The sequence below is a fragment of the Salmo trutta genome, chromosome 19 (genome assembly GCF_901001165.1).
Source record: "Salmo trutta chromosome 19, fSalTru1.1, whole genome shotgun sequence".
Classification (NCBI taxonomy): domain Eukaryota; kingdom Metazoa; phylum Chordata; class Actinopteri; order Salmoniformes; family Salmonidae; genus Salmo; species Salmo trutta.
This window is the reverse complement of record NC_042975.1, coordinates 19,813,746-19,827,996: the sequence shown is the minus strand read 5'-3', so window position 1 is coordinate 19,827,996 and position 14,251 is coordinate 19,813,746. Positions and strand designations below refer to the sequence as shown.

Below are 14,251 nucleotides of genomic sequence, written 5' to 3'. Positions count from 1 at the left end.
GCAGTCCTCTGCCAGGGGGAAGTTGGTGCCAATGATTTAAAAGTGTTTGTTCATTATTATTGTTTATTACAGGTAGAATTGGAAGACTGGGGGACAACTATACTGTAGGTCTGGTATATCAACATTAGCTTGTAGATTGGTTTTCTATGTTTTGTCTGTTAATCTTCAATACCTTTTTGTTAACTTTACTCTATTTTCTTTCATATTAATACGATCTTGTACATTTGTCATAATAAAAAGCTTTTTTAAACAAGGAATGGTAGGCCTACTTGTTTTCTGTCGCTTGAAAAGGGGAGAGGACAGCATGATAGTGTGAAATATTGATACAATCAGCTTTCTGACTAATGCAGGCATATCCACTTGAGAACCGTGCTTCTACACCTGCTTGCTGTTTGGGGTTTTAGGCTGGGTTTCTGTACAGCACTTTGAGATATCAGCTGATGTAAGAAGGGCTTTATAAATACATTTGATTTTATTTGAGAACGTCTGGAGAAAGTTGAGGGGGCATGTTTCCTTAAAGATGCATTCATGGAAGTTTAGTTGCAATTGGATTCTTCAGAAATGTTGACTTGCGTGGTTGCTGTATGGTTTATTTACACGTCTTAACTCATGAAAACAATATTTTAGGTAGTTGTTTTTGTTGCTAATCGGTGTGGAGAGGTGTGCCCCTTTCTGTCAAATTAGGTCATTTCTGGAAAATACTTGTCTATTTTAGGTGGATTTTTGGCTCAAGGGCACCCCTAGTTGTTATTAAAGATCCGTATGGTTTATTTGCGAGTTTGTTTTGCATGGTCGGGTGCCCCGGGTGAATTGGAGAGGTAATTTACGTACCAATGGAATGGTCTACAAATAACAAACTCCGCACACTGGGCCTTTTAAAACGAACTCGTCCACTTTATAAACAACCACATTTCAGCGCTCAGAGAATAAATCTGCTGCCCCGCCCAAATCTCAATTAGACTACGCTCCGCCAACTACAGAAACTGGTGAGGAAAGCAGTTCGTTTAGACTCTAAACTTTAGAGTAAAACAACAATCGGAAAGGGGTCTCAAAAATACTTTCAGAACACAGCAAGGCAATTAAAGGAGCAGTATCATTCTCGTAACCGAATTGTCCAGGTAACCTCAAAATTCTCCGGACATCATAGGTCTTTGTTTATAAATCTGCAGATGGGTGGAAACTATCCTATCAACATGTTTAATTCACTCCAGGCGGGTTGGGAGGACAGAGAATCCACGATGGTGAATCTGAAAAGCGTATCTCCTCCAAGTGAAGGAATACGGTACAATCAAGGTGAAATCACCGCTGTTTGGAATGGCGAAGGGCTTGGACCAGGGACTCTGTACATTGCAGAAACGTGAGTTTTTCCAGATTATGTATCAAGAAACTGCGCGATTTGATTGAAGTCGACTAGTATGTGTTTGACAAAGGCCTTTCCTCATATTGGCTACCTAAAGTGCGTAAAATGTATTTTTAATGACATTTTTGTCTAATATCTCCTCAGATGTGTATCATGGTTCGATGGGTCTGGAATGGGGTTTACTTTGAAATACCCGTCAATCAGCCTCCATGCAATCTCACGCGACTTTACCGCGTACCCAGGAGAGCACCTGTACGTCATGGTCAACACCAAACTCAACGGTGAGGTTTCTCCAAAGATACTTTGTCTTTCTCTCAATTCCAGTGTATTCAGAATAGTCTCACTTTCCGAGGTGCAATGAGACCATACCAGTTTGAAACGAGCGGCATGTTATGAAAAGTTGAGCCTGTACATAGACATAATTATTGTATACAATTATGCACGAAAACGTTGCTTCGACATAAGCGGTTTCTCAGTCGGGTGCATGCCAACATTTTGTATACACAAGTAAGGGTGTATTCATTTATTCTGATTCCGTTTCAAAACGTTTTGCAACAAACCCTTAAGTTACAAAACGTTTTACTTTTGGAGTATAGAGTTTCTCTTGGACAAATTCAGGAAGGGCCCTCAGTTTCTTTCTCTTTGGTTCCTAAAGTTAACGTAACCAGTTTCCATTGCACACGATTTTGCAACAGCCAAAACGTTTTGCAAATTAATTTGACTAATGCCTTTTCATAATTAAAAAAAAATAAAAGCAACCCTCAACATCCCAAATGACATACAAAAGCATTTATTTATTGTTCACCATAATAACATCTGAGCCACCCTGGCATGCCTCCTGTCCTGTCTGGTCTCATAGACTAGACATAACATAGTAAATGTGAACCCAGGATACCTAAATTAGTTTGGTATGGTTACATAAGACAGATTGGTTACTTAATGCAGAAACAAAAGTAGGGTGGATGGGTGGGCGTATAAAGCAAACGCCTAGCATCCCAAAGGTTGCGAATTCAAATCTTATCACGGACAACTTTAGCATTTTAACCCTTTAACTTAACTCAAACTTAACCTTAACAACAAAGCCTAGCTAATGTTAGCCAGCTAGCTAGAATTCGTAACATATCAAACATTTAGGAAAATGTGTCAAATATTTAACGTTTAGAAAATTTAACATATCATATGAAATGGGTGATGGACAACCACAAATTAATACATACCATACGAAATGTGTCATACTAAATGGAGTCCCTTGGATTTACGTCAAGAATAATAGAAAATACTCTTGAGACCAGGTTGTCCTGTCAGGAACAGCCACCATTCATCCCACACATACTCACCCGCTGCTGAATGGCCCGTTTTTACCCCCTAGAGAGGCTCATTGTCATGTTGCGGATGGGCGAGCTGCCAGTCACAGTTGCTCGGACATCCGATGCTCTTGAGAGCTTATTTACAGCTGAGTTGCTGCAGAGACTAAACAATAAGCAGTGTTTTTGCTTCATGTCTCAGGTCATGCCAAGGTCATATCAAATCAAATGTATTTATATAGCCCTTCTTACATCAGCTGATATATCAAAGTGCTGTACAGAAACCCAGCCTAAAACCCCAAACAGCAAGCAATGCAGGTGTAGAAGCAAAGTGGCTAGGAACAACTCCCTAGAAAGGACAAAACCTAGGAAGAAACCTAGAGGAACCAGGCTATGAGGGGTGGCCAGTCCTCTTCTGGCTGTGCCGGGTGGAGATTATAACAGCACATGGCCTAGATGTTCAAATGTTCATAAATGACCAGCATGGTCAAATAATAATAATCACAGTAGTTGTCGAGGGTGTAACAAGTCAGCACCTCAAGAGTAAATGTCAGTTGGCTTTTCATAGCCGATCATTGAGAGTACCTCTACCGCTCCTGCTGTCTCTAGAGAGTTGAAAACAGCAGGTCTGGGACAGGTAGCACGTCCGGTGGACAGGTAATTTCATCAGGCTTAAGCCATGTTTCAGTCAGGCCAATCACATCAAGATTATGATCAGAGATTAGTTCATTGACTATAACTGCCTTGGAAGTGAGGTATCTAACATTAAGTAGCCCTATTTTGAGATGTGAGGTATCACGATCTCTTTCAATAATGGCAGGAATGGAGGTCTTTATTCTAGTGAGATTGCTAAGGCGAACTCCGCCATGTTTAGTTTTGCCCAACCTAGGTCGAGGCACAGACACGGTCTCAATGGGGATAGCTGAGCTGACTACACTGACTGTGTTATAGACTTCACTTGCTCGCTTATGCCTATTCGTTGTGCCAATTGTTGCTTTGTCGATGGAACCTGCAAGTAAGCATTCTGTTGGACTGTGTATCCTGTACATATGACTAATAAAATGTGGAACTTTAAATTAAACTTGAATATTTTATTAATGCCAGTTAACTCTGATTGTAGTGTTCTTAGATTCATAATCCGCTTGGCCACCTTCACACTTGTTTGGTAGGAAAGATGGTTTTAAATGTAAATAAAATATTGTTCCATTTGCATGTTGGACAATTGGTTGTATAGGTAGTGAAAGATCAAAATGAAAGTGTTTTTTTTTCTTTCTTTGAGTTAAGCTTTGTGGGACTTTCAATCCTTTTATGGAAAGGAAAGAGCTGACATCCTTTGGGAGAGGAGGGTTTTCCTTAACCCAAGTTCTAGACCAAGTGGATCTCTGGTCTAGTTCTGTTACATATACCCACCATGCGGTGCCTGTTTGGGAACACTTTTCCCAAGTCCGAAGGTGTATCTGTATACAGTTCTGATTGAAAAGTTGTCTTGTGCATTGCCGAGTAGGCAAGTCTTGCCTACATCTCATTACCCAGGAATGTTACACGAATACTGCAGTTTAACACGGCAAGATGTGTAGAGCAACATGGCATTATTGAGTAAATGTCATGAATCAAGCCCCTTACTCAGTGAATTTCAGAAATGTAAATAGTTAAACATCAAAAAGTTATCCTTTTTAGATAAAACAATACTAAATATATTCACTTGTCACCAATAACTGATTTGAAACACTGTTTTGCAGTGGTCAACGGTATCCTCAACAGCACCTTCTTGGGTTGCACCATGGTGTAGCTGGAGGACAGCTATTTCTGGGTACATTGACTTCTATACAAAACCTTGGAGGCTCATGTTTCTCAACCCCTTAAATAGACTTAAACCGTAATTATGACGACTTCCGAAGGATGTTGCCCAACCTCAGCTCATTGCAGTATGAACTGACATGTTGTCCATCCAATCAATGAATCAGATAATGAATTTAGCAGAGTCACATATGACTTACTTGCAACTCGACTTTGACTTTAACACCAATGACTTGTGATTTGACTTGGACTTGAGCCTTATGACTCGACCGGACTTGATACCCTCCCCAAGCCCAAATATAAAAAATGATGCTATTAAAAAAGTGTGCAGCGCATCAACTCTTCATTTAACGGATTACAGTTTGAATCGGACAGCAGCCAATAAAATTGTGCCAGCTGAGAATGTTGTGCGTGGCAGTGCAGTCGGCGGGTGAATTCAGATGGAGCCCTTGGAAAAATTATTATTTTGGGATATAAAGACGATGCTGTATCAACAAAACGTATTGCAACTTGCAAAACATGCGGGAAGAAAATAAGACGGAGGCGCAACAATTTCCAAGTTTGTTCGACATTTGAAGCTGACCAAAGGACAGTAAGTCGTGGCTAATATAGCCGACAGCTATATAATTTATAACTTTACTAGTGTATCATGTAGGCTAACGTAACGTTAAATCAATGAGCCTCCACACAGTCAGTCAGTGCGAGAACGTGATCATTGCACCCAGATTGAGCTACAACTGGCTAGGCAGTTGGTAGCCTAAATCCTGCCTGATGTTACTGCTGTTCCTAAAACCATTGACATACGTTATCTTACTGTAACCACATAGTGTGTGTGTTAAGTTTGGGCGATTGTGTACAAGCCATGTATTTCCATGGAAATATGTTTATTTGGAAATTAATAAATATATAGATATTTTTAAAAGGATTCATGATTTGCGTAAATGTAATATAATTACTCTTGTTAAAAATATTTATTACATTTGGTGAAGAGCATATTATGACTTGTTTAGGACTCAAAACTCCCAAGTTTAGGCCTTGGGACTTGTGACTTGTAAAACAATGACTTGGTCCCACCTCTGGAATTTGGTGCTGAAAGAATAAGCTAGGTAGGTAGGTAGCCCTGTTCACCCACGACTGCGTGGCAAAGCATGACTCCAGCACCATCATCAAGTTTACTGACGATGGTGGTAGGTCTGATCACCGGCGATGAGACCGCCTACAGTTGGTGACCTGACAGTGTGGTGCCAGGACATCAAACTCTCCCTCAACATCAGTGAGACCAAGGAGCTGATCGTGGACTACAGGAAACGGGGCAGCACGTCCACATTAACAGGGCTGCAATGGAAGTGGGTCGAGCTTCAAGTTCCTTAGTGTCCAAATCACTAAGGACTTAAAATGGTCCACTCTTATGCAATGACGCCTCTTCTTCTTCTCCCCCCCAGGAAGTATCAAAGATTTGGCAAGGGCCCTCAAATCCTCAAACTTGTAATCTTGACTGACTGCATCACTGCTTGGTATGGCAATAGCACCACCCTCAATCACATGGTGCTACAGAGGGTGGTGGGGACAGCCCAGTACATCACCGGGGCCAAGCTCCCTGCCATCCAGGACCTCTATCAGGCAGTGTGACAAGAAGGCCAGAAAAAACATTACACTCCAGCCACCCAAACCATAGACTTTTCTCTGCTTCCGCTTAGCAAGCAGTATCGGTGCATCAAGTCTGACACAAACCGCTTCTATCCCCAAGCAATAAAACTGCTAAATAGCTAACAGTCTGTGTAGCCATTCTGAGTTGACCCTTGTATTTTATTTTTACACTCTATGCACACTTGCAGAACTCTACACACTCACTGACTCAACACACACAACATGCACACACATTTATACTGACTACGCACACACTCGCATAAAATCTTAATTTACATTGCTGCTACTCTGTTTCAAATATCCTGATGCCTAGTCACCTTACACTACATGACCAAAAGTATGTATGTGGACACCTCCTCTTTGAACATCTCATTCCAAAATCATTGGCATTAATATGGAGTTGGTCCCCCCTCTTTGCTGCTATAACAGCCTCCCCTCTTCTGGGAAGGCTTTCCACTAGATGTTTTGAACATTGCTGCAGGGACTTGCTTCCATTCAGCCATGAGCATTAGTGAGGTCGGTCATTGCTGTTGGATGATTAGGCCTGGCTCGCAGTTTGCGTTCCAATTAATCCCAAAGGTGTTCGATGGGGTTGAGGTCAGGGCTTTGTGCAGGCAAGTCAAGTTCTTCCACACCGTTCTCGGCAAACCATTTCTGTATGGACCTTGCTTTGTGCACAGGGGCATTGTCATGCTGAAACAGGAAAGGGGCTTCCACAAAGTCGGAAGCACAGAATTGTCTAGAATGTCATTGTATGCTGTAGTGTTAACATTTCCCTTCAATGGAATTAAGGGGCCTAGCCTGAACCATATAAAAACAGCCTCAACTAAACTTTAGTTGGCACTGGACGTTCTCCTGGCATCCGCAAAACCCAGATTCGTCCATTGGACTGCCAGATGGTAAAGCGTCATTCATCACGCTAGAGAACACGTTTCCACTGCTCTCTGTGTGTGGGAGAATACACTCACCAGTAGCCCTAGTTGCATATGCAGGTGTGCCATAATGTGAGTGTCATGAGATTGCAACAGAGCTCTGTTCCACTTCTGACTCTATAGCTGCGTTTACACTGGCAGCCCAATTCTGATCTTTTGCCCAATTTTTAGTAGCAAAAGAGCTGTCTGATTTGGACAAATTAAGTGCTAAAAATCTGAATTGGGCTGCCTATGTAAACGTAGACTAACAAATCTTCTCTCTGCCCCCCCCCCCCAGATAACTGTGAGAAGGATGTGGAGGAAGAGGATGAGAGTACTGATGATGACTGCGACGCTGATTCCATAAGTCCTGTTACAGAGATCTGTTTTGTGCCCAGTGATAAGGCTACCTGTAAGTGGGAACTGTGGAATACCATTCATGCATACTTCACCCTAATGTGAGCTATATCAGCACAGTTTTGGACTCATAATAGATATTCTTCAGGCCTGAGCTAAATTTTAAAAATGAACCTCAAAGGAATGTTACTTAGATCAGACCAAATTGATGGTCCCTTTTACAGCTGTAAATCTATGGTTTGGGGAAAGGGTTGGTTTGGACAACTTTCCAAAATACTTTGTTTGTTTTCCACCCTCCAGTGGAGCCCATGTTCTCAGCCATCTCTGAATGCCAGGCCCTGCACCCTGACCCTGAAGACTCCGACTCTGACTTTGAGGGAGATGAGTACGACGTTGAAGAAGCTGGTGAGTGAGCACACCATGACCATGTTCAGTATTCATTAGGGCACACAACAATGTTTTGCAACGGGAAACAAATGAACCTTTCCCATTGGACAAGTCCAGGTAGTCCCTCCCTGCTTTAGTCTTCTGCCGTTTTGGTGACTAATGAACACAACCCATCTTTCTTGCCTACAAATTAACTTATTTCTTGACATCTATACTTGGATGTTTCATGCCCAAATGTGCTCAGTGCACCTCCTCGACAATTGTTCTGCGATCAGTATAAGGAAGCACATTCATTTGTCTAATTCAGGTTGTTGGACTATGGCAGTGCTGAAAGAATAATTAATGTTGGTTAACTTTCACCAAAGTATATATATCTGGTGTATGATGCCATGCCTTAACACATAAAGTAACTGTACCCCCCCCCCCCAAACTTTTTTTAAAAACTTTCATTTGAAAACCACAACGTACTTTACAGTCCCACAGAATACTTTTTAATTGGGGCGCCCAGTGTCAACTATATGTGGACATTTGACTAACCTTTCGGTCTCCTGTCTCCCCACCCACAGAACAGGGTCAGGTAGACCTGCCCACATTTTACAACTTTGAGGAGGGTCTGTCCCAGCTCAGCCTGGAGGGCCAGGCCACGCTGGAAAGACTGGAGGGGATGCTGGCCGACTCTGCATCCCAGAAACACCACTACATGGCCGGGGTCAGGCCCGAGGACACCCCAACAGGATGCTGCAATGGTATGCGCTTGAAATGCATTGGAATGTGGTCTGCATTGCTTTGTATACGGACATGGGTCATGTTCATTAGTGCATGCAATGGAAAATGAGTACAAGTTGTCCCTCACCATTTCAGTCTTTCTGTTTGGTGCCTAATGAACACCCTTGATTTGGGTAACAGTAGGTCCTAGGGGTGGACATTTTGTGGTAGGACCAGAACAATGCAAGATGCTCTGATGAAGATGTATGAAACATCAGCGACACATCAGCATTAGATTATTGAAGGGAATCAATTTGCCGTCCTGAACCTCCTGCCAGCATTTTAGTTAAACAGTACTAAGCACCCCATCAGTAGGCTAGCCTCGAATTCCAAACTGAATAGCGTTACGTTTCACTATTGTTTGAAGTAGCCCTTATGTTACTGATTGTATTCATTTCGTTATCAACAAATGCTGCAAAAAGTACAGATGTGAAAATGCACAAAATTAACAGTAATATTTGGATTCAGTCTAGTCAGCTGGACAGTTTTGTCCAACTTTTAATCTATTTATTTCCCAATAATCTCCAGACTTCGCTTTCAATTTCTAGCATGGCTATGCATATGCTTTTCATATTTCTACTGTAAGAAACATTTTAATTGAGTTGTCCATGATATAGGCCAATTCTCATGAGTGCTAAGGGTTAAGAAACGCAGCATAATTCAGCTGTTTAAGGCTTGTTCAGCAGTCCAGTAAAAATAAAATATAAGCTAAAGCACTAGCACACAAGTACAACTATTAATGTACGGTGCATTCGGAAAGTATTCAGACCCCTTGATCTTTTTCACATTTTGTTACGTTACAGCCTTGCTCTAAAACTGATTTAATTGTTTTTTTCCCCCTCAATCTACACACAATACCCCATAATGACAAAGCAACAAGTTTGTCATTGTTGCACATTTATTAAAAATAAAAACTGATATCACATTTACGTAAGTATTCAGACCCTTTACTCAGTACTTTGTTGAAGCACCTTTGGCAGAGATTACAGCCTTGAGTCTTCTTGGGTATGATGCTACAAGCTTGGCACACGTATTTGGGAGATTTTCTCCCATTCTTCTCTGTAGATCCTCTCAAGCTCTGTCAAGTTGGATGGAGAGCATTGCTGCACAGCTAATTTCAGGTCTCTCCCTCCAGAGATGTTAGATCGGGTTCAAGTCCGGGCTATGGCTGGGCCACTCAAGGACATTCAGAGACTTGTCCCGAAGCCACTCCTGCATTGTCTTGGCTGTGTGCTTAGGGTCGTTGTCCTGTTGGAAGGTGAACCTTTGCCTCAGTCTGAGGTCCTGAGTGCTCTGGAGCAGGTTTTCATCAAGGATCTCTCTGTACTTTGCTCTGTTCATCTTTCCCTTGAGCCTGACTAGACTCCCAGTCCCTGCCCCTGAAAAACATCCCCACTGCATGATGCTGCCACCACCTTGCTTCACCGTAGGGATGGTGCCAGGTTTCCTCCAGACGTGGCGCTTGGCATTCAAGCCAAAGAGTTAAATCTTTGTTTCATCAGACCAGAGAACATTGTTTCTCATGGTCTGAGAGTCCTTTTATTAGGTGCCTTTTGGCAAACTCCAAGAGAGCTGCCATGTGCCTTTTAACTGAAGAGTGGCTTCTGTCTGGCCACTCTACCATAAAGGCCTGATTGGTGGAATGCTGCAGAGATGGTTGTCCTTCTGGAAGGTTCTCCCATCTCCACAGAGGAACTGTGGCGCTCTAAGTGACCATCGGGTTCTTGGCCACCTCCCTGACCAAGGCCCTTGTCCCCCAATTATTCAGTTTGTCCAGGAGACCAGCTCTAGGAAGAGTCTTGGTGGTTCCAAACATCTTCCATTTAAGAATGATGGATGCCACTGTGTTCTTGAGGACCTTCAATTCTGCAGCCATCTTTTTGGTATCCTTCCCCAGATCTGTGCCTTGACACAATCCTGTCACGGAACTCTAGGGATAATTCCTTCAAACTCATGGCTTGCTCTGACATGCACTGTCAACTGTGGGACCTAATGTAGACAGGTGTGCCTTTTCAAATCATGTCCAATCAATTGATTTTACCACAGGTGGACTCCGATCAAGTTGTATGAACATCTCAAGGATGATCAATGGAAACAGGATCCACCTGAGCTCAATTTCAAGTCTTATAGCAAAGGGTCTGAATACTTATGGAAATGTTTTTTTACTTCTAAACCTGTTTTCACTTTGTCATTATGGGGTATTGTATGTACAGTTGAAGTCGGAAGTTTACATGTACCATAGCCAAATACAATTCAACTCAGTTTTTCACAATTCCTGACATTTAATTATAGGACAAATTCCCTGTCTTAGGGCAGTTAGGAATACCACTATTTTAAGAATGTGTAATGTCAGAATATTAGGAGAGTTATTTATTTATTTATTTCATCACATTCCCAGTGGGTCAGAAGTTTACATACACTCAATCAGTATTTGGTAGCATTGCCTTTTAAATTGTTTAACTTGCGTCAAATGTTTCAGGTAGCCTTCCACAAGCTTCCCACAATAAGTTGGGTGAATTTAGGCCCATTCCTCCTGACAGAGCTGGTATAACTGAGTCAGGTTTGTAGGTATCCTCGCCCGCACACACTTTTTCAGTTTTGCCCACAAATTTTCAAAAGGATTGAGTTCAGGACTTTGTAATGGCCGCTCCAATACCTTGACTTTGTTGTCCTTAAGCCATTTTGCCACAATGTTGGAAGTATGCTTGGGGTCATTGTCCATTTGGAAGACCCAATTGCGACCAAGCTTTAACTTCCTGACTGATGTCTTGAGATGTTGCTTCAATATATCCACTTAATTTTACTTCCTCTTTATGCCATCTATTTTGTGAAGTGCACCACTCCCTCCTGCAGCAAAGCAGCCCCACAACATGCTGCCACCCCCGTGCTTCACGGTTGGGATGGTGTTCTTTGGCTTGCAAGCCTCCCCCTTTTTAACGATGGTCATTATGGCCAAACAGTTCTATTTTCGTCTCATCAGACCAGAGGACATTTTTCCAAAAAGTACGATCTTCGTCCCCATGTGCAGCTGAAAACCGTAGTCTGGCTTTTTTATGGCAGTTTTGGAGCAGTGGCTTCTTCCTTGCTGAGCAGCCTATCAGGTTGTCGATTTATAGGACTCGTTTTACTGTGGATATAGATACGTTTGTACCTGTTTCCTCCCGCATCTTCACAAGGTCCTTTGCTGTTGTTCTGGGATTGACTTGCGCTTTTTGCACCAAAGTACATTCATCTCTAGGAGACAGAACGCATCTCCTTTCTGAGCGGTATGACAGCTGCGTGGTCCCATGTGGTTTATACTTGCATACTATTGTTTGCACAGATGAACGTGGTACCTTCAGGCATTTGGAAATCGCTCCCAAGGATGAACTAGACTTGTGGAGGTCTACATTCTTTTTTTTTTCTGAGGTCTTGGCTGATTGCTTTTGATTTTCCCATGATGTCAAGTGAAGAGGCACTGAGTTTGAAGGTAGGCCTTGAAATACATCCACAGGTACACCTCCAATTGACTTAAATTATGTCAATAAGCCTATCAGAAGCTTCGAAATCCATGACATTTTCTGGAATATTCCAAGCTGTTTAAAGGGACAGTCAACTTAGTGTATGTAAACCTCTGATCCACTGGAATTGTGATAGTGAAATAATCTGTAAACAAATGTTGGAAAAATTACTTGTCATGCACAAAGTAGATGTCCTAACCGACTTGCGAAAACTATAGTTTGTTAACAAGAAATTTGTGGAGTGGTTGAAACACTTAGGTTGAAGTCATTAAAACTAGTTTATGTGAACCTCTGACTTCAACTGTAGATTGAAAATTAAAATATATATTTTTTAGAATAAAGCTGTAACGTAAGAAAATGTGGAAAAAGTCAAGGGGTCTGAATATTTTCCGAATGCACTGTATGATGTTAGAAGGAAATGCATAGTCTTGTTTTCATTTTAACTCTCATTGGATTATTACCGCCCAAAATCCTTAGGTCAAGGGACATATAATGTTTTTTCTTTTTTCGAGGGTATTATTTATTAGGGCACGCAGCAGAAAGCTCTTTAAAATGTATTGCAACGGAAAATGGAAATTAGTGTTCAAGTCCAAGTAGTGTCTCCCTGTTTGTCAGTTTTCTGTTTGGTGCTGAATGAATACTACCCACGGGTCTGCTGTATGAGATTAAGCTCAGATTGAGTGGCACACCACCAGCAGATGGCCCAAGTGAAGCAATCAAGCAGACTTCCAACAGTCAAACACCATGTGGCCAGAGACAGTCACCACGTTTTGTGGTGACGTTTCCCCTAGTTACAGATCTGGAATCAGCTTCCACTCCCCTAATCTTATACATTAGTGAAGGAAATGCAAAATGGATCCAAGATCATGTAGGTGCAACTTCACCCTACTCCCCTTCACCACGTTAACATTTGACTTAGGTGTCAACATGTCTATTGGTCACCTACAGATATTTAGCAGATGTTATTGCGGGTGTAGCGAAATGCTTGTTCCTAGCTCAAACACTTCAGTAGTATCTAACAATACACACATCTAAAAGATGTTGAGTGCGAGGTTGTTTTCCTGACACCACTCTCCCAGGGCCCTCACCTCCTCCCTGTAGCCTGTCTTATTGTTGGTAATCAGGCCTACTACTGTTGTCATCGGCTAAGATCTTTAAAATCTGTTGTCATCTGAGTTGGAGGCGTGCGTGGCTACGCAGTCAAAGGTGAACAGGGAGTACAGGAGGGTGCGTGGGGCCCCTGTGTTGCGGATCAGCAAAGTGGTGTCCATAAACACTCCAGCCAGCTGATCTGTGCATGCTCTGAGGACGCGGCTAGGGATGCAGCCTGGGCCGGCAGCTTTGCGAGGGTTAATGCGCATAATTGTCTCACTCAATGGCTACGGAGGAGGAGAGCCCACAGTCCTGCGTCGGTGGCGCTGTGTTATCCTCAAAAGCGGGCGACGGTGTTTACCTTGTCCAGAAAGGTTTTCCCTTTTGTAGTCCATGATTGTCTGTAGACCCTCTCACATCTTGTCTGAGCCATTGAATTGCGACTCCACTTTGTCTCTGTACTGACCTTTTGCCTGTTTGATTGATTGCCTTATGGAGGGAATAACTACACTGTTTGTATTCGGCCATATTCCCAGTCACCTGCCATGATTAAATGCGGTGGTTCGCGCTTTCAGTTTTGCGCAACTGCTGCCATCTATATACGGTTTCTGAGTTGGGTAGGTTTTAAGTCACAGTGGGTACAACATCTCCTATAAACTTCCTGTTGAGCTCAACCGTATTCATCAATGTTATTTTGAGGCTACCCAGAACATATCCCAGTTTGCGTGATCAAAACAATCTTGAAGCGTGAATTCCAATTGGTCAGACCAGCGTTGAATAGACCTTAGCATGGGTACTTCCTATAAGCAGAAACTCAAAGGGAAGAGCAAAATGGAGTCTCTCAGATTTGCAGAAGGGAGGGTGCGGGAAGGCCTTGTAGGCATTTTGAAAAGTTGAGTAGCGGTGGTCCAATGTTTTTCCGGAGCGGGTACTACATTCAATTTGTTGGTAGAACTTCGGTAAAGTTTTCCTCAAATTTGCTTTGATATGTGGTTTCCAGTTCGCATAAAGTCCAGTGAAGTTCTTTGAGGGCCGTCGTGGTATCGGCTTGAGGGGGAATATACACGGCTGTGACTATAACCAAAGATAATTCTTTTGTGAGGTAATACCGTCAACATTTTGAGGTATTCT

General features: G+C 42.5%; 1 protein-coding gene across 4 annotated transcripts in view; it reads left to right on the top strand.

Annotated features, from left to right (window-relative positions):
* Positions 1 to 429: 429 nt before the first annotated feature.
* The window catches only part of LOC115154118 (methylosome subunit pICln), a 31,871-nt gene continuing 18,049 nt past the window's right edge, over positions 430 to 14,251 (top strand). The window contains exons 1-6 of one of the 4 annotated variants that reach the window (XM_029700020.1): positions 430 to 442; positions 1,170 to 1,357; positions 1,505 to 1,641; positions 7,318 to 7,431; positions 7,677 to 7,781; positions 8,330 to 8,509. In XM_029700020.1, coding sequence (XP_029555880.1) covers positions 1,170 to 1,357; positions 1,505 to 1,641; positions 7,318 to 7,431; positions 7,677 to 7,781; positions 8,330 to 8,509 — 724 coding nt within the window. In that variant the 5' untranslated portion in view covers positions 430 to 442. Of the gene's footprint in view, positions 443 to 735; positions 1,358 to 1,504; positions 1,642 to 7,317; positions 7,432 to 7,676; positions 7,782 to 8,329; positions 8,510 to 14,251 lie in introns of those variants that run through there. The other 3 variants (XM_029700019.1, XM_029700022.1, XM_029700021.1) reach the window with 3 other exon arrangements.